Source organism: Equus asinus, chromosome 20, assembly GCF_041296235.1.
Source record: "Equus asinus isolate D_3611 breed Donkey chromosome 20, EquAss-T2T_v2, whole genome shotgun sequence".
Classification (NCBI taxonomy): domain Eukaryota; kingdom Metazoa; phylum Chordata; class Mammalia; order Perissodactyla; family Equidae; genus Equus; species Equus asinus.
Window position 1 is genome coordinate 15547200 of NC_091809.1, and position 21852 is coordinate 15569051.

General features: G+C 63.5%; 4 protein-coding genes across 16 annotated transcripts in view; 2 read left to right on the top strand and 2 right to left on the bottom strand.

Moving 5' to 3' along the window:
* Positions 1-7167: 7167 nt before the first annotated feature.
* NDUFA11 (NADH:ubiquinone oxidoreductase subunit A11) lies at positions 7168-13242 on the bottom strand. Its single transcript, XM_014843620.3, has 4 exons — positions 12984-13242; positions 8962-9054; positions 8723-8845; positions 7168-7336 (listed from the first exon to the last, which is right to left on the bottom strand). The coding sequence occupies exons 1-4, from the start codon at positions 13078-13080 to the stop codon at positions 7224-7226; spliced, it is 426 nt and encodes a 141-aa protein (XP_014699106.1). The 5' UTR covers positions 13081-13242; the 3' UTR covers positions 7168-7223.
* Positions 13243-14157: 915 nt separating this feature from the next.
* On the top strand, positions 14158-17696 carry VMAC (vimentin type intermediate filament associated coiled-coil protein). The gene is made up of 2 exons (XM_014843619.3): positions 14158-14399; positions 15585-17696. The coding sequence occupies exons 1-2, from the start codon at positions 14209-14211 to the stop codon at positions 15901-15903; spliced, it is 510 nt and encodes a 169-aa protein (XP_014699105.1). The 5' UTR covers positions 14158-14208; the 3' UTR covers positions 15904-17696.
* Positions 17697-17895: 199 nt separating this feature from the next.
* Positions 17896-20531, top strand: CAPS (calcyphosine). The gene is made up of 4 exons (XM_044753268.2): positions 17896-19115; positions 19190-19367; positions 19537-19743; positions 19810-20531. Exons 1-4 carry the CDS (start codon positions 19033-19035, stop codon positions 19909-19911), a joined length of 570 nt encoding a protein of 189 aa, XP_044609203.2. The 5' UTR covers positions 17896-19032; the 3' UTR covers positions 19912-20531.
* Positions 20461-21852, bottom strand: part of RANBP3 (RAN binding protein 3) — a 52520-nt gene continuing 51128 nt past the window's right edge. For all 13 annotated transcript variants that reach the window (XM_070491818.1, XM_070491811.1, XM_070491815.1 and 10 more), the window contains one exon: positions 20461-21835. In XM_070491818.1, coding sequence (XP_070347919.1) covers positions 21792-21835 — 44 coding nt within the window. In that variant the 3' untranslated portion in view covers positions 20461-21791. The remainder of the gene's footprint in view (positions 21836-21852) is intronic.

The window sequence follows — 21852 nt, forward strand, 5'->3', positions numbered from 1 at the left end:
GCTCCTAGCCACACCGCCTCCTTTCTTACCTCTGAGCCATCGTTTATGCTGTTCCTCTTGCCTGGGTCACTCTCTTCCCCTTCTACACAGGCTTCAGCACCCCCTCCTCCAGGAGGCCTTCCTGGACACTCATGCTGGGCCAGGTGCCTCCTCTGGGTCCCCTCTGCCTGTGTAACCCCGTCAAAGCCCTGGTCAGCCCGAGTTGTAGCTGCCTGGCCACGTGTCTGTCTCCCCCATTGGACTGTGAGCCTTAGGGAGGACACTGGGTCTGTCTTGGTCACCACTGTGTCCCCAGTAGCCAGCACAGGGCCCAGGATGCAGCAGGGGGAAGTGCTCTGGAGTCAGTCCCAGGGCCCTGGCTCTACCCCGATTTGCTGTGTGACCCTGGGCAAGTAGCTATCCCTCTCTGAACCTTGGTTACCCCATCTGAAAAATCAGGAATTCCTCGCCTGAATTGCAAAGAAAGCATGTTGTAGGAAAGATGCTGGCATCACGCTTGGCTCCCGAGTGAGGCTCAATAAATGTTTATTGAAACATGTAGGCAAATGAGAGCCACAATGAGACACCGCCACACCCCTGTGGGAATGGCCGAACTCGGGACACCGACAATGCCAAGGTGTGGCGAGGATGTGGGTGCAAAGTGGTCCAGCGGCTTTAGAAGACCCCAGGTGAGGCAGTTCCCTACAAACCAGACACCCTGTTCCTGAACGATCCAGCAATTTCGCTCCTTGGTGTTTACCCAAAGGAGCTGAACACTCACGTCCACCCAAAAACCAGCACAGGAACGTTTCCAGCAGCTTTGCTGCCAAAACTCGGAAGCCACCGAGACGCCCTTCAGGAGGTGAATGGCTAGAGAAAGCGGTTCATCCAGACAATGGGATATTATTTGGCGCTAAAAAGAAGAGAGCCAGGAAGCCATGAAAAGATGGGGGGGAACCTTAAGTGCACATGACTGAGCGAAAGAAGCCGGTCTGAAAAGGGCACAGACTGTGGGATTCCAACTCCAGAATGTTCTGGAAAAGGCAAAGCTATGAGACAGGAAAAGGATCAGAGGTTGCCGGGGGCCGGAGGGATGGGGGAGGGATGTTCAGCCGTGAAACTAGTCTGAGCGATGCTGTGACAGTGGCTACATTTGTATAAACCCGCAGAACACGCACACCGGAGTGGCCGCCAGTGTCAGCCGTGACCTTTCGTTTCTAACAATGTCTCAGTGTGACTTCTTTAATTGTAACAAGTTCGGGCACTAACGCACGTTCCGGGGAAACTGCGTTGGGCGTTGGACGGGGAAGGTGGACTGTGGAACTCTGTGCTTTCTGCTCAAATCGTCTGCAAACCTAAAACTGCTCTAAAAAAATTGTCTATTAATTAAAAAAATTTTCAGGAAGGATGTGGACACATTCATCCACATGGAAAAATGACATTTGTAACAGGTTCTTCAAAGCTGCATTATTGACAGTAGCGAAAAGCCCGGGATGGGGAAACGCACTTGCACCGGGAAGGTGATCCAGCCACGGGGCGGAATATTAGGCAGCCGTGAAAAAGCAAGAGAAAGCTCCTTACTGTACAGGAAGACATCCGGGAGGCATTGTTGCGAGGGAACCAGACTGAGGTCTGCAAAACAGCAGGGACACCATGACATCGTTTCTGTAGGGAAAAGAAAATATACAGACAGGCCTGTTTCGGCAAGAACATTGCTGGAAGGAGAAACAAGAAACCCGGCTGGCGGCCTCTGGGGAGCGCGGCGGGGGTGGGGGGGGAGGGCAGCTGGCTGTTTTTTTTCCTGAACCCCCTTTGGTCGATTTTCTATTCTGTGGACCGAGTCTGTTTTACCTATTGAAAAAAATAAACCGTAAAATGTGTTTTAGAAAGACTGCTGTGGAAAAAAAAAAAATGGGGAAATTAAAAGCGTTTGGATGGGTTTGAAAAAGGGAGGGGGGATCTGAGGCTGAGCGGCTGGTCTGCCGGCAGCCCCTCCGTTTGGGCTGGACGCCCCCCTCCAGGTCCCTGGAGCCTGGCCCTCGCCCCCGCTCACACCTTCCCTGCTCTGGTTCAGAGGATGTTCGGAGCCCAGCGGGCCCCGGAGGAGAGACGTGGGCTGGGCTGGGGCCAGGCCCGCTGGGCCCCTCACGGCCGGGCGACCACCCAGCCTTCGGGAGCCCCCCAGGCATGGCTGGCTCCGAGTGGGGACCCTCGTGAGCGCCAGTGTGGGGCTGGGGGCCGAGCCAAGCCGCTCTCAGCATCCAAATCCGAGAAGGACCAGAGTCGAGGGAGCAAGGGTGACTGGAGAGGAGCTCCTGGAGGCCCCGGGGCTGCTCTGAGCCTCAGTTTCCCCCCGGGGCCAAGTCGCTGTCCGGCTGGGGGTGCCCCAGATGACCTGCGTCCCAGTCGGGGGCTCCACTGGGTTCCAAGCTCCGGATGTCAAGCCAGACAGGGTGAGGGGGCAAACCCTGCCCCCACTTCCAGACCCTGAAGAGACGGCGACCCGGCTTCGGGCTTCGAGGGTGGGTGGCGACCGTGGGCCGAGGCCCCGCACGGGAACCCAGCCAGGTGACCCCGGGTCCCCCTTTCCCAAGACCCCCAGCCTCCAGTCTCCTCCTCCTCCTCGACCCCCTCCCCTCTAGGTTGAGGACGCTGTGAGCACAGTGACACGGGGCCTCGAGGCCTTAAGGACCCGGGCTCCCTTCCAGAGCAGCCCTTTCAGGGGTGCCCAGGTGGCTGCCGTGGCTCTAGCGGGGGTCTTCGCCCCGACGAGGGAAGTGTTGTCCCCCTGGGGTGCCCGCTGCCACAGGGGTTGGCTGGACTTCGTGGTATCTGGCAGCCAGCGCCCCCTGACGCAGCCAATCCTGCCCTGACTTGCTGTGTCCCCCTGGGGAACAGACTTGGCCCCTCCTCTCCCCTCATGGCCACCACACGGGCCGCCCCACCACACGGGCCGCCCCACCCCGCCGCCGGGCCTCCTGGCTGTCACAGGGGTGCATCCCGCTCAGTCCAGCCTCGGGGCCTTTGCACTGTCTGTTCCCTCTGCCTGGAATACCCTTCCTCCACGGTGCCCCAAAGCTGGCTGCTCCAGGAAGGCGGGGACCTTGTCGGTCCTGCTGGCCCTGTGACCCCAGGCCTGAGACTATGCCGGCCCAGGTGGGTGCTCAGTAAATACTCAGGTATTGGGGGCGGGGCAAAATAGGTGATTGGGATCAAGTACAAACTTGCAGCTTCAAAATCACTAAGTCACGGGATGCAGTGCACAGTGTGGGGACACGGTCAGTGACACCGTCACAGCTTCGCATGGGGACATGGTGACTAAATTTCCCGTGATCGTCTCGGGACGTATATAAGTATTGAATTGTCATGATGTACATCTGACACGAACAGGATGCTGTGTGTCAGTTGTACTGCAATAAATACAGAAACGTGTCAGTGAATTGAGTCTTTTTTTTTTTTTTTTTGGTGAGGAAGATTGGTCCTCAGCTAATATCTGTGCCCATCTTCCTCAATTTTATGTGGGGCGCTGCCACAGCATGGCTTAATGCGTGGCGTGCAGGTCTGCGCCAGGATCCAAACCCACAAACCCCGGGCCAACAAAGTGGAGCTTGCAAATTTAACTGCTACGCCACCAGGCCAGCCCCACAAGTCTTGACTTTGAGTCTCAGATTGATGCTCCCTCTGCCCCTGGCCACCCCCTCACTGCTGCTGTCGTCTCTTGGGGGTGGAGTGAGCGGGACCTGGCTGTGCCTGTGTTTGTGGAGCCCTGCTGTGTTTCTGGGCTGGGTGCTGCCCCGAGGGAGTAACAGCTTGGCTGTGTCCCAGCCCCCAGGAGATACACGGTCCACTGAACAACACCCGCGATGGTCACGCAGGATTTAGAAGCTCGTGAGTGTTACAGGCAACAGGAGAGGGTAAAGGGCATGTGGGGCGCTGCTGGCCAGCTAGGAGGTCACGTCAATGGGGTGTTGGGGAGGAGGTGACACTTGAGCTGAGAACTGAAGGAGGTGAGGGGGGAGCAGTGGGGAAGAGCGTTTCAGGCAGAAGGCACAGCCCGTGCAAAGGCCCTGGGGCAGGCCCAGGCCTGGTGTGTGGCTGGAACAGAGGGAGGAGGGGGAAAAAGGGAGGAGGGAAGGCAGGGAGGGGACAGGGCAGGACGTGTGGGGCCTGGGGGGCCATGGGGAGGACTCAGCTTCTCCTGGGACGGGAGGGGGAGCCTGGAGGGCTGCAGGCGGAGGAGGGCGGGACTGACTCAGGGGCTCCCAGGCACCCTCTGGCGGTGGCTTCGGGGAGCACAGGCTGCGGGGGGAGAGCACAGGAGGCGGGGACCAGAATGGAGGTGAGTGTGCTGGTCCAGGGGGCGATGCTGGGGCTGGACCCGTTGAAGCCACAGGGGGGCATGAGGGCTCCAGAGGGGCGACAGGGCAGAGGGGCCCAGCAAACACGAGCCCCGCGGGCCCTTCTCCACGGCCTCGTGTGTCCCCCCAGGGTCACCACGGACCCCCGGCCCACCCCCTCCGCGACTCTGAGCGGTAGAATTTCACTTTGATGTCCCCTGGCCAGGAGCACCCCCTTGTCCGCGGTGGCTTCTGTTCCAGTGCCCTGGGCGCTCGGCAAGTCCTCCAGGGACAATGACACGTTCTTCCCCGACGACAGCGGATCATAACAGAACGAGTGCCGGGGGCCCGCCCTCCCCCCGTGAGTGAGCCGTGCCCTCCCATCTCCCGCTGGCCTCAGTTTCCTCCTCTGTCACCAGGACGAATGTGCACAGCTTGCTTAGCGGCTGTGAGGATAAACGAGCCCTCCCGGCGGGGGCGAGGCTCGTGGCTCCCTTCCGCCTCCCGCGGTGAGGCCGGTGGGCAGTGTGTCTGCAGGGCCGGGCCTGGGGGAGCGTGTGCCCACGGCCCTGGGATGTGGCTCCTGTTGCTCGCCCGCCGTGCCCTCTCCCATGCCAGGCCTTGATCTCGCTGTGGCCTCTGCCGGGGCCTGACCCTTGTGCGCATCTGGAAAGACCTCTTCGGCCTCGGGCTGCCTGGCCCAGCCTTGCCTCCTCCAGGAAGCCCTCCCGGCCCGCAGGGAGGCCCGGCTCCCTCTCTGAGTTCCTCCCTGTCCTGGTCCACATGGCTCGGGCTGGGAACGGCTTCGTCAATTCAGGGCAAGGTCCTCCACTGCCCCGTGTGGGTGGGGGCTGCGGGGCAGGGGGTGGAGGCTCCTGGTGGCTGGGGGGGACTGAACGCTCTGGCTGGAGGCTGTCCCCACGGGGCCTGCAGGGGGCCGGGGATGATGTCAGCCCCTCATAGCCTAGTAAACATTTATGGGCAAGGAGGCCTGGGTTTTGGGGCTCCCTGGAGCCCGGTGGGCAGCTGCTCCCCCTGCCCCACGGTGGGGGGCCTGGGCCGCCGGCGGGGGCCTGGCAGGCCCGCTCCAACCCTGGCGGCCAGCCCGGAGAGGGCTGGCGGGGCGTCGAGCACAGCCCTGGTCTGAGCCAGCTTGAGGGGAAACCGAGGCTGGGCGGTAGGAAGGGGCTGGCTGGCTGTGACCTGTCCCCCGCCTCCCCACCACGGGCCGGACCTTCTGGCCCTCGGTTTGGGCTTCTCGGAGAGCCAGGGCACCGAGGAAGGTGCGCGGGGGGGGGGGGGGGTGGCCGCGCTCTGGGAGCAGTGACAGCTGCAGGCCCTTCAACAGGTCCCTCCCGGCTCCAGCGCTCAGCGTCCGCGGTGAGGAGCACGGGCCCCATGCACAGCGACGGGGCCGGGTGACCTTCTAGAACCTGTCCCCCTGGCTGGGCTGCCGCGGGCAGGATGGATGGAAGGCCAGCAGGAGGGAGGGCTGTGGCCTGCATGGGGGGCAGGCAGGGACTCTGGCTCTGAGGCCGGGACCTTGGGGCAGGGGTGAGCGTGGCGGGCTCTGCCCCCTGCCAGCCACAGGGGAGGGACTGGCCAGGCTGGAGCCGGAGAGGGACCTGGTCCCCGAGGGGGGGGGGGAGTGGGTGGGGGGCGCGCCCCGGGGTGGAGTCGGTTTCCCCCTTGCGGGAGCATCTCTGATGGAGGGACCCTGTCAGCCCCACTCAGCCGGCGGCAGAAGGCAGGGCTGGGAGCCAGGAAAGCCGAGTGTGGGGGCTTGAGGGCAGGGCTGGGGGCCCGGAGCCCCTCCCCTCCTGGCCCTCAGGCGGAGGCCCCACCCTGGACGTGACCCCAGCTGTGCCCACTCGGGGGTCACGGGGCAGGGGCCGGGAGAGAGCGGAAGGGCTGTGCAGGGCACAGAAAGCCCAGCGCACGTGTCCCCGCGGCCGCCCAGCGCCGGCTGAGTTATTACCTGGGCGGACAGAGGGGAGGCAGGGCTCCAAGGCCGCCTTGCAGCCAGGTCCCGTCCCAGGGGCCGCTCGGCAGGAGAAAGGGGAAGGGTCGGGCTGGATCCGGTTGAGAAGGGCGCATGGGGGCTGAGCCCCACTCCGGCAGCCCCCGGGCCACCTGCAGCGGCCAGCCCCTGCCCGCCAGGCCCCCATCCCCGCCGAGTGCACCCGCTCCCCAGGGTGGGCGGGAGAGCCCTAATTTATGGCCCGTGGCGGCGTGTTGGAGCAGGCCGGGCCCTCCTTGCCGGCTGCCAGGAAGTGCCGAGCCAGCTCTGCGGAGCCGGGGGCGGCCGCGCCAGCATTCCAGGGCCACCTAAATCACGGGGCCTGACAGGCGGCGGAGGGCGAGACAGCGACTCTCCCTGCTTGTCACCGCCAGGGTCCCTCGTCTGGCTTGGCCCCTGCCCGCAGGCGCCCAGTGGCCAGTCACCCACCTGTGGGATGAGGACGAGGCTCCTGGGCCGGGCCGGCTGGGGCTCCCCGCTCCAACGCCCAGGAATTTGGAGCCGGGCCGTGTGTGGGCCCTGAGCGTGTTTTCCACATGCTGGCGGCTCTGGGGGGAGGCCCGGGAGGGGATGGCCGCGACCTGCAGGGGGGCTGTGGGCCACGGGCCCAGCTCCCACGAGCTGGCAGGCCACCGCGGGCTCCTGTCCTCGACACCCTGTCCCTTGCTGAGGCCCAGCTGGCGCCGTGGCCCGGCGGGAACAAACCCCGAGGCCTTATCTCCTGCCCCGTTCCTCGCTCCCTCCCAGCACGCTGTGTCCGGTCGCCCAGCCCTGGGGACGGGCTTCCCGGTGAAGAGCAGGGCGGGAGGGAAGGGGGCTCGCACACGCGGGTACGCACAGCATTTATTTTTAGACGCAGTCGGGGCTGTGAGGGCCCGGCCGGGGGCTCACACCTTGGGCTCCGCGAACACCTCCCAGCCCTCCAGCTGGCCCATCTTGACCAGGGCGGCCGTGAGGCCCATGTAGGCGCAGGCGGCGACTCCGATCCCGTAGCTGTGAGCTGCGAGGGGGGAGGGCGGCGTCAGGGCTCGGGAGCTGGGCTATGACCCCGGCTGTGACCCCGAGAGGACGCCCCTCCTTGAGGATGAAGTGCCACGCCCCTCTGACTTTGAAGATGTGTGTGGAAACTGAGGCAGAGAGGGAGGCAGCGGTCCGGGCTGCGGGGCCTGGGTGGGGGCCACGAGGGAGGGCCACCTGAGCTGCGGGTGGACGATGCTCAGTGAGCCTCGGCCTGCGCCCTGGCCGCTGGCACCAGGCCCCGTACCTGCCCCGTGGTCCCGGAGCTGGGGGCACAGAACGCCCCGCTGGCTGGAGCATGGCCGCTGAGGAGGGGTCTGCCTGCCGTGCCTGAGGCTCGCCCCCCATCGCAGGCCCAGGGGTGCGTGGCACACCCACACCTTGCCCCAAGTCTCTAGGTGAAGGCCAGGGAGGCATGGGCCTCCCTCCGCGGCGCCCTCCCTCCCCGGCCCGCTGGAACCTTCCACCAGGCACTCCCACTGCTGGGCCAGGGCGGTTTATCTGCGTGTGGCCTCGTCTCTCCTCCCGCCGGCCCTGAGGCTGTGGGAGGCGGGAAGGGCCCAGTTTGCTCCCTGTTCCAGGCAGCCCCACCGTGCCAGACTGGCCTGGGGCCCGGCCCTGCCTCCCACCCGGGAGGCATCCTCTGCCGGCTCCCGGTGACCTCAGGCCACCTCAGGCAGCTCCGAGCCTCCGTCCTGCATCTGTAAAGTGGCGACGGGCAGGGCAGCTCCCCTGCAGGGTGTGTGTGCGGTCAGCCAGGGCTCCGGGCGCACGGAGAGGGCCGGCAGTGCAAGGACCAGCGCCGCCCTCTCCCTGCTGGCGGGCCAGTGGCGAGGACAGGCAGGGACCTGTGTTCTCTGACAAGGCACGGCAGACAGAGGAGGGGCATACGGAGTGAGGGTGGCGGGGGCCCTGGATCGCACATGAGGAGGTCAGGGAAGTGAGAGAGGGAGCTGAGCTGACATTGAGGGGAAGGGTGTTCAGGCACCGTGAACAGTCTGTGCAAAGGTCCTGGGGCAGGACCACACTTGGCATGTGGGAGGAACAGCGAGGAAGCGTGTGGCTGGAGCAGAGGGTGCCAGGGAGGAGGAGGGGCAGGGAGGGGATGGGGAAGGTCAGGCAGGGCATGGGGGTGGTGCTGAGTGCCACGGGGAGCCTCAGCCGGGGGCCGGTGGGCTTGGTGAGGTGGGCACAGTAGGTGCTTAGGCAGCAGCAGTAGACAGCATTACCGAACTGGCTGGTGGCCAGGGCTCAGAAGCACTCGGGGCTTTCACGGGACCCACCATCCTCCGTTGGGGTGGGCGTTCGCACCCCCGCCCCGCCGGGCCACGGTCCTGGATGGAACAGAGAGGGAGGGGGGCTCACTCACCGCGTGCTCCCAGTGTCAGGCCCCCGGCGCAGCCTCCGATGAGGTAGTTCAGGGGGTCGTCTGGCTTCCCGCGGACCTGGGCGCTGACGCAGGTGGTGAGGCCAAATATGGCGCCGATGGCGGCTGTGGGGTGGATGGGAAGGGACCGGTGCTCAGGGAGGGGCCTGGAGGCGCGGGGTGGCCCGGCGAGCGCTGGGGGGGCCCCTGAAGGAGAGGCCAAGACGCCCCGGCTCGCTCACCTGCGGTAAATGTGTACCGGCCCGTCCTCGCCACTCCCTCCAGGAAGGAGGCCGGCGGCTTGAGCGCGATGCTGTAGGCGGAGACGATCAGGCCTGCGGGACAGGGGACATCAGACCCGCACCCTCCGCCTCTGAGGAGCCCTCTCCCTGTCCCCACAGCATCCCCCTCGGCAGCTGCATGCGCCACCCCGTGCCCAGAAGGCGGCACAGACGACGCGGCGGCGCCCCCAGGCCCTGGCACCCGGCCCCTCCCCGGGCCCATAGGGGCTCCATCTCCGCGGGGCCCGGGGCCCCTAATCCTCCTGGGCAGAAGCTAGGCCCCAGGGGCTGCAAACGTCCCCTGCTCCCCAGCCCTGGGTCCCTCCCCCCGGCAGCTCGGGCCCCTCACCCCCGCTGGCTGAGTGGCCGCCCTGCCCCGCCGCTGGCTCTTACGCACGAGGGGCCCGGAAGGGGGCCAGGCCTGGGGCTGAGTGCCGGCGGGCGGCGAGGACCAAGCTTCTGTCCTGGGGCCTCCTCCCCCAGCAGACCCTCTGGAGTGGACGGGCAGACCAAGACCCACCTGGCTGCTCCTGTCACCACAGCAGCCCAGCCCGGGGCTCCTCGTCCCCCAGCTGACCCCGCTCAGGCAGACGGCACGCCCTGCCTCACCTACAGGCCCCCGAGCGGCCCAGCTGCTGGCGGGACCTCCCGGGGTCGGCTCAGCCCAGACAAGGCTGAACTGCCGTCTGCCAGGCGGCAAGGACACAACCCACTCACTCTCCTCAGGGCCCATGGGCTCAGTCCCCTCACATCGTCGCTTCACGGGAAGGGAGAGGGCCCCACACAGGCAGGGCGACTTGTCCGATGTCACCCAGCAGCGCAGCCTGGGAGCCAGGTGGGTCTGACCCACGGCCACGGGCCAGCCCTCACTGTGCGTCCCCAGGTCTCCCGCTTCTGCAGACCCAGCCGGCTGGCTGTGGAGGCCCCCACGGGCCCTCCCAGGCTAAGCAGTGCCCCCACCCCCGGCCTCGGCTCACATTCAGCTCACGCCGGACAGTGGGGTTGATTTCCAGAGCAGTCCCGGGGAGAGCCAAGACTGCTACCCCACTGCACAGCTGGGGACACCGAGGCCCAGGGATGAGGGGGAAAGAGCGCTTATAAAGAAGGCTCCCACGTGCGAGGCCTGGCGGATGCCCCAGATCTTTCTCCCAATCCCACGGTGAATCCTAGGGGCCTGTGCGACCTCAAGAGACAGGAGGCTGGGAAGGGGCAGTGGGGCCGGAGTCCGTTCCAGGGGACCCCGAGCCCGCGCTGCCTCCTCGGCCCAGCAACCCCCATCCTCAGTCATTCTCTCACACGTGTCCCCCCCCAAGAGACCTAATTAGAAGGGGCTCCCAGCCCCACCCGGGACCTGGTGTCATGACCTCTGGGGCTGGATCAGGAATGAGGGTCTTATGAGCCCCTAAAAGGGGAACCACTGACAAGATTCAGTGATGGTCCCAAAACCGGTCACAGAGTGAGTCCTACGGGGAACCTCATGGACCCCACCCCCACATGCCAGCAGTCCTGGCCGAGGGGCCCCAGCTCATGGATCACTCTGGACACAGTGAGTGTCCCCAGCATCCTACGTCCCTCAGAGGTCCTGGGGCTGACAGCGGATGACCTGGGGGCCCGCTGATCGTCCCAGGGTCAAAGACCGCCCTGCCCCCAAGTCCTCCCCAGCAATCGTCCCAGATGGTGACCTGTCACAGCCCGCCCCTCCAGGAGCCGCCCCAACTGCTCAGATGCTGCGACCCCCCGGCACGCGAGGATCTCTGCTGACTCGGAGCTTCCACAGCCCATCGCCCCCTCAAGAGGCCCCCTCCCTAACCCCTCCCCCGCTGTGGCCCTCTGGGCCTCCAGCAAGGACCTCCAGACACAGCGTGCATTCGTCTATACGTCCATTCATCATCACAGGCAGCAGCGACTGTGTACCCTCCATTCATTCATTCACTCATTCATCCACTCACTCATTGGTTACCAGTCAGGCCTTCCTTCATTCATTCATCCACTCGGTTACTGTGTATCCATCCATCCATCCACTCATCCGGTTAGTATATCCATTCATCACTCAGCCACTCACTCATCCGGGTACCGTGTCCATTCAGTCACTCATTCATTCATCGAGTTACCAGCACCTTCATTCACTCGTTCCTTCACAATGTTACCATGCGCCCCATTCCCCTTAAACAGTTACTGTGTGCTTTCCTTCCTTCATTCTCCCTCACCCATTCATTCATTCACAGCCAGTTACTGTGTGCCCACAAGGTGCGGGTTCTTCTGGGAGGCCCGCTCCCTGTCCCCCGGGGGCTCGCCACCTCAGGGAAGGCAGATGTGAAAGGAGCTCTCGGGTGGGGGCCGAGGGGAGGCAGGGCATGAAGGAGGCGGCAGGAGGGGAGCGTCCAGGAGCACATTTCAGCCAAGTCCTGTGTGTTGAGTGGAGCTGGCCGGTGAGAAAACGCGGGGAGGCAAAGGGCGACACACCCTCACAGTGACACCCTCGAAGAGCCCTGGGAGCCCTGCATGGCTCGCGGAAGCCAGTCATGACCCCCAAATCCAGGGGACACCCCAACATGGCACCTCCATCGAAAGCTCCTACCCACACCCCCTCAAAGGCCCTCCAGCAAGTCCCCCAGAGGCTCCCACTCAGCGGGAACCCACCCTGGGACATGCTCGGGCTCCCCACAGCCTCCGAGACTTCAGTCCACCCCTGTGGTGTGTGCATTTGTGAGCACACACGCACACACACTCCCGCTCACAAACACCAATGTTCATGTCTTTCCAGTTTCAAATCTAAACTACCCACTTCTTCCTGAAGGCCCCACATCCCCTCTCCTACTTTAATCCCCCCTAAGACGCAACCATGACCCTCCCGAATGTTCTGTCACGCATTCCCCCATGTCAGCACCTCCCCACAGGAATCTGCCAGAATGACTCCCCCCTACGTAGACCCAAACCCACAGTGCGCAGCCCTCCTGGGCTCTCAGGGACCCCCCTGGAGACACCACCACACACCCGGCTGGTCCCAACAACTCGACATTCAAGCAGACTCCACACAACCCATCCCCCCTGGGACTCCCTCTCCGGCCCTTTCTCCTGAAGACCCTCCATAAGGACCCCCCTGGGAACACGCCCTGCCCGGCGACCCCCTGGAGCAGATCACCCCACCTGGATTTGCAGCCCGCCTCCAAAAGCCCCCGGGGCCGTGAATACACCTCTCGACCTTCAGTTTCCACTTGTGAGAAACGGGGATGGTAACGGTCGATCTTACTAAATACCATGCGGAAAATCAGCGATTATTCGGTCTACACGGATGCAAATGCCTCCCAAGGGAGATGCAACTTCTGCTAGGCCCTGTTCCAGAAGCTGGAGGTAGAGAGGGGGCCAAAGCCACCATGTCTACTGCTCAGGGAGGCAGGGAATGACAGGAGAGTGGAAGGGGGGGGGGGACTCTGGGGTCCCCGGGGAATGTCCAGGCTGTGGGTCCTCTCATACGCTGGCTCCAATAAAAGCTTCAGACGTCCCTGAGAACCCACCTCTCCTGGACCCGAAAAAGACCTCATCCCACTCCAGAACCTTCTCAAACTTCTGTACCCGCCTCAGACACCCCAATAAGAACCCCAGGATCCCCTCAAATCATCTCAAAGTCACCCAGTTGGAAAGTCTCCTGACCCTGCAGCTCCTGTGACCCTGATAACAACCCTGCGCCACTCCACGACTCCCACTGAGCCTGGCGATGGCTTCAACAATAAGCCCCCAATGCCAGCACCCGCTTCTGATGACCTCAGTGACCAGCCTGTCACACGCACCACGACCTCAGAGCCCTCCCGCCCTGCCAGACCCCCCACAACGTCTATCTCACACAGGAGTTCCCCAGGGCCGCCCCAGACACCCCGACGACAACCCGAGGCCACCCTGCGACATCCCCAGCCACCCAGGACGCCCTCGCACAGCCCGCAGTGACCCCGTGACCTCCTGCGCCCTCCGACTCCGGGGGCGCTCACCAGCGGCACCACCGACACTGGTGCTGGCGTAGGCCTTGCGGTGGCACTCGGTGCCTTCGGGGAGGTCCCAGTACTGGTGAAGAAGCGACCGCGCCATGGTCGCGCACCCCCGGCCGCACACCGTACACCCCGCCGGCTCCCCGCACCCAAGGGCAGCCGCCGCTCGCTCTCGCGAGACTTCTTGGGCTGCGCGCGCAGCCTCCCGGGCGGACGGGCCGGCAACAAGCGCGCAACTTTATTGAGCGCCGCGGACATAGACACGGGTCGCGCGCACGCGCGGGAGGCAGGAGAGGAGCAAAGAAAGAGCGCGTGCAGCCCGGGCCTACTTCTGGAGGGGGAAACTGAGGCCGACCGAGATCAGTGAAGCCAGATCTTGCTAATTCCAGCTCAGAAAGACCTAGGTTAGCAATGATTTGACTCCCGGAGGTGGGGCCTAATCTAGGGGCGGGACTACACTTGATAGGAGGGAAGTGTAATTATGGGGCGGGGCATGGCGGGGCTGTGGCCACTCCCAGCGCCAGGATCTGTATGGGGCGTGGTCACGCCCTGTGGCCCCTCCCCACTACGGAGTCAACCGCGTGCGACTATTTGGGGGCGTGGCCAGAATCAGGGGCGGGGCTTGACGGGAAAGTGATCAATCCTAGCGCTAGGCTCTTAGCAGGATCTAGCCTGTGCCCACTTTGTGGCTTGTCCAAGCCCTGGGCCGGAGGTAGTATGCGCTAGGCTTGGGGGCGTGACCAGAACCGAGGCATAACCTGAAGGGAAGTTGACCAATAGGAGCCCTAAGGGGCGCGGTCGTGGCCAATCATGTGAATCTGAGAAAAGCGCAAGGGGTTCTGGGGGCGTGGTCAGGCTTGTAGGACCTCGGGATCCGGACCAATCCTCGTGTTAGCTTCTGAGTAGGGCGGGGCCTGTGTCGAAGGAGTGGCCAATCCCGTTGCCAGAGCCAGAACTGGGAGCGCCGCCGGAGGGGCCAACGTGGGGGCGTGGTCTGTCAAGACCTTGGCCAATCTTGGAGCTAGAACGGGCTCAGGGGCGGAGTTTCGAGGTGCCGGAACAAGCGAGGGTGTTTGGGTTTGAGGAGGGCGTGACTTAGCCCTGGGGCGGGGCCTAGCCGGAGCCAGGGCCAATCGTGGGCCTATGGGGGCGTGGTCCGCCAGGGGGCGTGGCCGGGGCCGGTTCCGGGCGTCCCGGGGGCGTGGCCGGCTGAACCGGGGCCGGGGCCATGTCTGCGCCGCCGCCCCTGCAGATCCGCGAGGCGAACGCACACCTGGCGGCCGTGCACCGGCGCGCGGCCGAGCTGGAGGCGCGGCTGGACGCAGCGGAGCGCACGGTGCGCGCCCAGGCCGAGCGCTTGGCTCGCCACGACCAGCAGCTGCGCGCCGCCCTAGACGAACTGGGCCGCGCCAAGGACCGGTGAGGCCCGGGGCGGGCCCGGTGGACTTCCAGGAGGAGGTGGGCGGAGGCGGAGTGGACATTGTAAAGGGAGGACCGGCAGGGGAAACCGTGTGCATCCACGTGGAGGCTCGACTACTGGTGGGATTGAAAAATAACCACCCAAACTCTTGACTTAGTCATCAGTAGGTAAAGTTGAGAGATGTCCTACAAGTGTGGATTTCGAACTTAAAACAGGGCTCATTTTCCCACAAGGCAAAATTGGCTGGTACTGAGTGGTTAGGGCCCACCGACCTCCTGGTGTAGGTATTGGGAGCCATGGCAGGTTCTTGAGGAGCGGAGGATGGGCTCGTATCAGGGGTTTTGAAGAGTCGGTCTAGCAGCTGAGCATTGAAAGGGATGAGATGAGGGCCCAGGGAGGAGGGAGGTGCTGGGGCCCAGGTGGGAAAAGGTTGGAGCTGGTTGGAGTGGTTCATTCATCTTTGCTGAGCACGTGCTATGAGCGAGACACAGTGCTGGGGACTAGGGCACAGTCAGACCTCCCCGCCCTGCCCTTCAGCAGACACATCGCTGGGCTGATGGGGTTGCAGTGGAGGGGCACACAGGGCTCTGGGGGACCCAGGGGAAGGCTTCCTGGAGGAGGAGCCATCTAGGCTGGACAAGAAATAGGAAAAGATGTGGGGGAAAAGGGAACTGCAGGCCGAGCAAGGGGGCGTGGCGAGGGGTGTGCTCTGCCCAGGCTGCCGTTACAGACGCCACAGGCGGCCGGCTTCCACAACACACGGTTATTGCTCACAGTCTGGAGGCTGGAAGCCCAAGATCAAGGTGCCGGCAGATTCGGTTCCTGGGGAGGCTCGCCGGTGGCCGACTTCTCGCTGGGTCCTCACACGGCAGAGAGCGCGAGTGAGCTCTCTGGTGCCTGTTTTTATGAGGGCGCTAATCCCATGGGGGCCCCACCTTCAGGACCTCATCTAACTTTACGTACCTCCCACGGCCTCGCCTCAAACACCATCACATTGCGGGGTAGGGATTGAACAGAGGAATTTCGGGGCGACACAAACAAGGGGTGCCTGGAGGCAGTGGTGAGGAGCATGGTTTTCGTCCTGATGGTGGTGTGGAGCCTCGGGAGGCCGGGAGCAGAGAGAAGACCCTCTGGTTCCCCAGTCCTATAAACCCCCACCCCGCCCTGTCTTGCCTTCCTGCCAGGGAGATCGCCGCGCTCCGAGAGCAGCTGCTGACCTCCGAGGCCACCGTCCACAGCCTGCAGGCTGCCGTGCGCCAGAGGGACGAGCTCATCGGGCAGCTGCACCCCCGGGCCAGGCTGCTGCAGGACATCTGTCGCCGCCGGCCACCCCTGGCTGCGCTGCTGGCCGCCCTGGCTGAGGCCGAGCGCCTGGGGCCCCTGCCAGCCAGTGACCCCGGCCACCTGCGCCCTGGCGGGTCCAGTCCACCCGTTGCCAACAGCACTGGGGAGGAGGGCGACGGGGATCCCCTGCAGCCTGCAGTGTTTGGGACAACAGTGTGAACCCTGGGGCACAGATTCCAGAATGGAGACGCAGGGCCCCAAGGGGGCCTTTTCCCATCGCTGTGGGTGTCCTCGGGGATCACGGGTATCCCAGAGGGGATCCCGTGGCAGAGCCCTGATCCTGTCCAGGCACCAGAACCTGCTAAGAAGTTACAGGTTTCAAACGGGCGGCCTGCAGGCCAAATGCAGATGTTAGCCCAGACCGTTTTTTTTTTTTAAACCCAAAACTTTGAGTCAATCACCGTTGTTGAAACACTGGCGGCGCTAACGCAAAAATCTGGATTTCTGGCTTCAGACTTGGCCATGCCTGCCTGGATCTGAGCCCAGGGTATCCTCTTTAGCCAGAGTCTGAGTTTCAGTTGGCCCCCTCTTCTCTCTTAGGGCCAGATGTCTGGCCCCTGAAGCATGTGAGTTTGAGACCTCTCTTTCTCTAGTGGAGGCAGATGGTATCAAGTTCCACATGATTTGAGTTTTTCTCCCATTTTTGCCTGCCCCGCCCCCCCGCCACCCTGATTCTTGTTCTTCTGTTAGCATCCCCCATCCTAGGGCTAAAGCTTTTTCTTACTCTTCATCCCAGACCAGAATTGGGAGCCTCGAGCTTTGTGCCATTTTGCACTGGTTGTCTGAAGACAAATTTTTAATCCTAGAGATATTTTTTTCTTAACTCTGTCCTTCCTTCCACCTTTAACGCAGAAGGAAGAGTGCGTGGGTCAGACATGCTGAGATGCTGGTGGCCTGGCTGGCTGCCCAGGGAAACTCAGGCATCCCTTAGTCTTTTCTGATAGCATCCTGCCTCAGGGCCTTTGCACTGGCTGTTTCCTCTGCCTAGAATGCTCTTTCCTCCCGATGTCACATGACTGGTTCCTTGTCACTCAGGTCTTTGCTCAAATGTCACCTCCTCAGAGAGGCCTTCCCTGACTCCCTTATCTGTAGTAATTCCTCTCCCTGCTCCCTCGCTGTTAGCCCATTCAGTTTTCCTTATGGAACGTTTTACCAGCAGGGTATGAGCTTCATGAGGTTTTTGTTCTGTCACCAGTGCCTGGCACACCCTGAACTCCAGTAGGAACAGGATGGGTCTGTGGGCCCTGAAGGGAGCCAGGGTCTCCAGCACATCTGATGAGGGCCCCCTCCACACATCAGTCCAGCTTTTGTACCAAGAAGCTGGCTCCTTTTCAAACTCTCTAGAGAATGTATCCTTTTTTTTTTTTTTGCTGAGGAAGATTAGCCCTGAGCTAACATCTGTGCCAATCTTCCTCCACTTTATATGTGGGTCGCCACCACAGCATGGCTGATGAGTGGTGTAGGTCTGTGCCCAGGATCCAAACCCGTGAACCTGTGCTGCCGAAGTGGAGTGCACCAAACTCAACCACTCCGCCACGGGGCGTGCCCCTGGAGAATCTATTTTTTAACTCTCATTTCTACACTGCCCTTCCCAGCCCGAGATGCTCAGGGTGCCTTGCTTTTTATCAAACCAGGGAAGCCTGTGCCTTTCTCTGCCCAGCCCAAGTGCCCAGCCTGGTACCACGGCAGCCGCTTCCAGGCCTCCTTACTCAGGGAATTGTCATAGCAGGAACTGCCGAGGGGCAGGGCCCCCGTCAGCCCGGAAAGGTCGACATCCATCCCCAGCCCTCAGGCTGGCGCCGCCTGCCTGCCTGGCGCCTGACAGTGACCCCTCAGTGTGGTGACAATGGCCCCGTTTTCTCTGGATGAATAAGGGGGGGCTGTTTGGATGAGGGGGAGGCAGGCTGGGGCCTGTCTGAGCTCAAGAATAAATCGGGTGACTTCTTGGCCTCGGTCCTTCCTCCTTTTCTCCTGTGCGGGGGCTGGAAAGGTGGTCCCTGTGCTGTTCCTGGTCTGGGGGGGCAGCCCCGCTGGGGGAGGAGACGCAAGGAGGGCAGGAGGGCCTGGGCCACCGCCAATGTTTGGAGGCATCAGTGTTGAAATGCTGATTCTCTTAAAGATGAGGAGATGCCACAACAGAGCTAGAACAACTGTGATTATATTTTACATTTTTCTGTAGAAAAAAAAACTTTGATGTCTGTAACAGGCATTAAAAACACAATGGAGTATTTCTCTGCCTACCCGAAGGGTGTCGGCCTGCAGCAAGCCCTCAGCGTTTTCACAGTGGAATGCCACTGCGGTCTCACGAAACTGTTAGGTCAGCGGTGGCTCGAATCACACGGCCGGTCGCTTGTCATCCACGGCCTAGTTGCTGGCTGCAGCATGGTGGTGTGTGTAAATTCAAGCTGGGAAAAGCCTCTGACGGTCCCCAAGCGTCCTGGGAAACCCAGTATTCTTTTCCATCCGGCCTGGCAGTGGAACGCTCTCGCTTGGCAGAGATGTCCAAAAGCTCAAGCGAAGGCCTCCTGTGACGGTGGCAGCTTCCTCTTGGGTGATGTCAGGGGTCAGGGCGGCTTCTCTGGTGGGTGCCACAGTCCCCTGGCTCACCAGCTCGTCATGAGTGAGCCCACCAAGTGATGTTTGAGGGCTGAAGACTAACCACTGAGAGACCCGGGTCGACAAAAATGCCGTGACTGGCCCAAGTGACTCCCGTGAACGGCCTTGTCCAATGGAACATTGAAACGTCTGTAGGACTCTGCTGGGTCTCGGCTCAGCCGGCACTTGGTCTGAGGACCTCCTCCAGCTTTGGCTACTGCCCTGTGAAAAGCCCAGAGAAGGGAGGGGACCTGCCCCAGATCACACAGGAACTGGGCCTTGAGCCTCCCTGGCCACGGCCTTGCCTCCGTCCATCAGGGGCACTGTGGTCCCTGTAGGGCTGTGGCTTGCCCTTCCCCCTTGCGGCCAGGAAGAGACCTCCTGGTCTGGGCCTGGGCAAGAGCGAGCAGGACAGGGGGTGGGCGGTGGTGCTAGGGACAGCACTGCCTTGTCCCTCTGGGCCCTGCCACTGGCCGCGTGGGGCTGTGCTTAGAGCCACAAGGCCCCGGCACAGTGAGGGTTACAGCTGGGGCCCCTCCCAGTCTCCAGAGCCACCGTCCCCTAGCAACAGTCCTACCAGGCAGGACGCACTGCCAACACTGGGCAAAGCGGCCGCCCGAGGGCTCGAGGACAGACGACGGGAGTCCCCTCGAACCCTCTCCCACCCAGCCGCCCAGAGAACCCCGACCCAGCATGGCTGCTGTGGACGCCACCGTGGAGAAGCTCCGGGCACAGTGTCTGTCTCGAGGGGCCTCGGGCATCCAGGGCCTGGCCAGGTGAGCTGTCCCCTCGCGCCTTCCCGACCCCCAGCCCCAGGGATCACTCTCCAACCACGTCCCCTGCCCCTCAGGTTTTTCCGCCGCTTGGACCGGGACGGGAGCCGAGCCCTGGATGCGGCGGAGCTCCAGCGGGGCCTGGCCGAGTTGGGGATGGCGCTAGACACGGCCGAGGCGGAGGGCGTGTGCCGGCGCTGGGACCGTGACGGCAGCGGGACGCTGGACCTGGAGGAGTTCCTGCGGGCGCTGCGGGTGAGGCTGCCATCTGGGGGAGTCGGGCTCTCAGCGGGCTTCTCTGTGTCAATGCTGAGACGCCGGATACCAGGGCACTCATTGCTAAGGGGCGCCTGCTGGGGCTCAGCTCTGCACTTGATGCCCAGAGGGGTGGGAGCAGCCCCAGTCATCACGTCCCCCTCCCCAGCCCCCCATGTCCCAGGCCCGGGAGGCGGTCATTGCAGCCGCGTTCGCCAAGCTGGACCGCAGCGGGGACGGCGTGGTGACGGTGGATGACCTGCGGGGGGTGTACAATGGCCGCGCCCACCCCAAGGTGCGGAGCGGGGAGTGGACCGAGGAGGAGGTGCTCCGCCGCTTCCTGGACAACTTCGACGCCTCCGAGAAGGACGGGCAGGTGGGTGCCTGCGCCCCTCCCCCGCCGCCTGGCTGCTGGTCCCCACTTACAGCCCGTCTGCCCCAGGTCACGCTGGCTGAGTTCCAGGACTACTACAGCGGCGTGAGCGCCTCCGTGGACACGGACGAGGAGTTCGTGGCCATGATGACCAGCGCCTGGCGGCTGTGAGCAGCGCGCACTCACGCGGCCGGCGCCAGCGTAGAGTAGGATCCCCCCCACCCACCCCCGGGCCCCCTGAGCCAGGACTCCTTTGCCCCTGGGGTGGGGGCTGGAGCCGAGTGTGAACTGAAGCCGCAGAGCCGGCTGGACCAGGTCTCAGAGGACCCGGCCTGGCCAGCAGGTGTTAGTGGGACAAAGGTTCTGGGATGGGTTACTGGCTCAGGACCCCAGGGAGAAAGGCACCCCACCCCCGCCCGCCCCGCTGTGCTGACCCCAGGCCTCTCGAAGCCGCAGCAGATGCCCCCCAGCCCCAGCCCTCCCTCGTGGGTCCCCGGGAGCCAAGTGGCCCCCAAGTGGGGAAGAAACAGCTCTGTGTGAAGCGAGGCTGCACGGAGGTGGCCGGTCCTGGAAGGCGGCCGAGGCTTGTCACCTGCCCAGGCCTGGAGGGAGTGCCTGGGGCCCCCAGGCTGCTGAGGGCCCTCACCCGGGGAGGCGGAGACCATCCTGGCCAGGCTGGCTGGCTTCCTGAGGCCCCTGGGGCATGCAGGAGGCCAGGGGTTTAGTTAAAAGTTTTAATGTGGTTCCCAAATACATTTCATATGACAATCTTACATAAATGTTTCAAAACACATGGGCGTTATCTGGTTTTACTTGTCACTAGCTGGCTAAGGCTTGAAGCAGAGACGTGTGACCGGATCTGCCGGGGGTCCTCTGGCGTCTTCCGGTGGCCCAGGCTCCCCCACTGGCCGACCCGGGGTGGGCGGCACAGCTGCGAGACCAGCCTTCTCCTCACCCGGGGGCGGGGCCGCACTCTCCTTGGAAATCCGGATCCCTGGGCGGGCCCTCTTGGCGGGTCTCCCAGGGGGCAGCTCCCGGCCGTGCTCCACGTTGGGTGGGCAGGGCGCCCTCCTGTGGGTGCTGTGAGCGGGGGGGACGGCCTCCTGGAATGCCCCAAGAGGGCCCCCTCTGCCTCTGCCTCTTAGAGGCCCCCCGCCCCCGATGGTCTTGGAGGCAGTGACGTCCAGGGCTGGGCAAGGAATGGCCAACAGCAGGAAGCAGGTTTGCGCCTGGGTGCCAGGTGGCAGGTGACCCACGTGACAGGGAAGGCAGGAGGGTGGGTGGGGCCAGGTGCAGGGACACTTTCCTAGGTCAGCTCTCTCCAGGCCTGGGGCCCAACCCCTCAACACCCCAGGACTGAGCCTGGAGGAACCCTGGGTGGGGGACAAGTGGCGTCGGCCCCCCTGAGTGGCCTGCTGAGCACCCGAGCTCCCCCGTGGGGCCCCAGCACAGACGCCAGGCCCACAGGGAGAACGAAGATGCGCTCGTGATAGGGCTGCAGCCGCCCAACGCACAGGAGCATCTTAGATAATCTAAGAAACCACAGAGAGCCTTGGTGTGGGGAGACCTACGACACAAACCCCAAATCAGAACGCGGAAAACGAAGATAGAGCGCGGCTGACAGAACGTCCAGCAGGCCCAGTGTCGATGCTGGCGTGGACAGCCCCGGGGCCTGGGCAGGTGGCGGGGACCCATGGGGGCGGCGGCGGTGGGGAGAGGCCGGCGACACAGGAGGGAGGGGAAGAAACGAGGTGTCGCAGTCCCAGTGAGAAGCCGTGACAAGTCTTAATGTGCCATTTCAATTCAAAGGAGGGGAGGGAAGAAATGTTCTTTTTGCTTTGCTCATCAATATGATGAGGTCTCGTGTCCCAACCACATTCAGGCAGTTCCCGAGTCTGCTTCTGAACGGGACGTGCGGATCCGGACTGTGGCCAACCCCGTGGGGAGTGTGGTTCCCGAGCCCCGCGCCTCGACGCTGCTGGCAGGAAGGGCGGGCGGGCGGGCGGACAGACGGACAAAGCAGCAGGCTCGCGGGCAGCCGGCTCCCGGCGCTATGTGCTCCCGGCCGTCTGCCCGTCCCCTTCGTCACCAGCGCCTGTGGGAAGCAGTGGC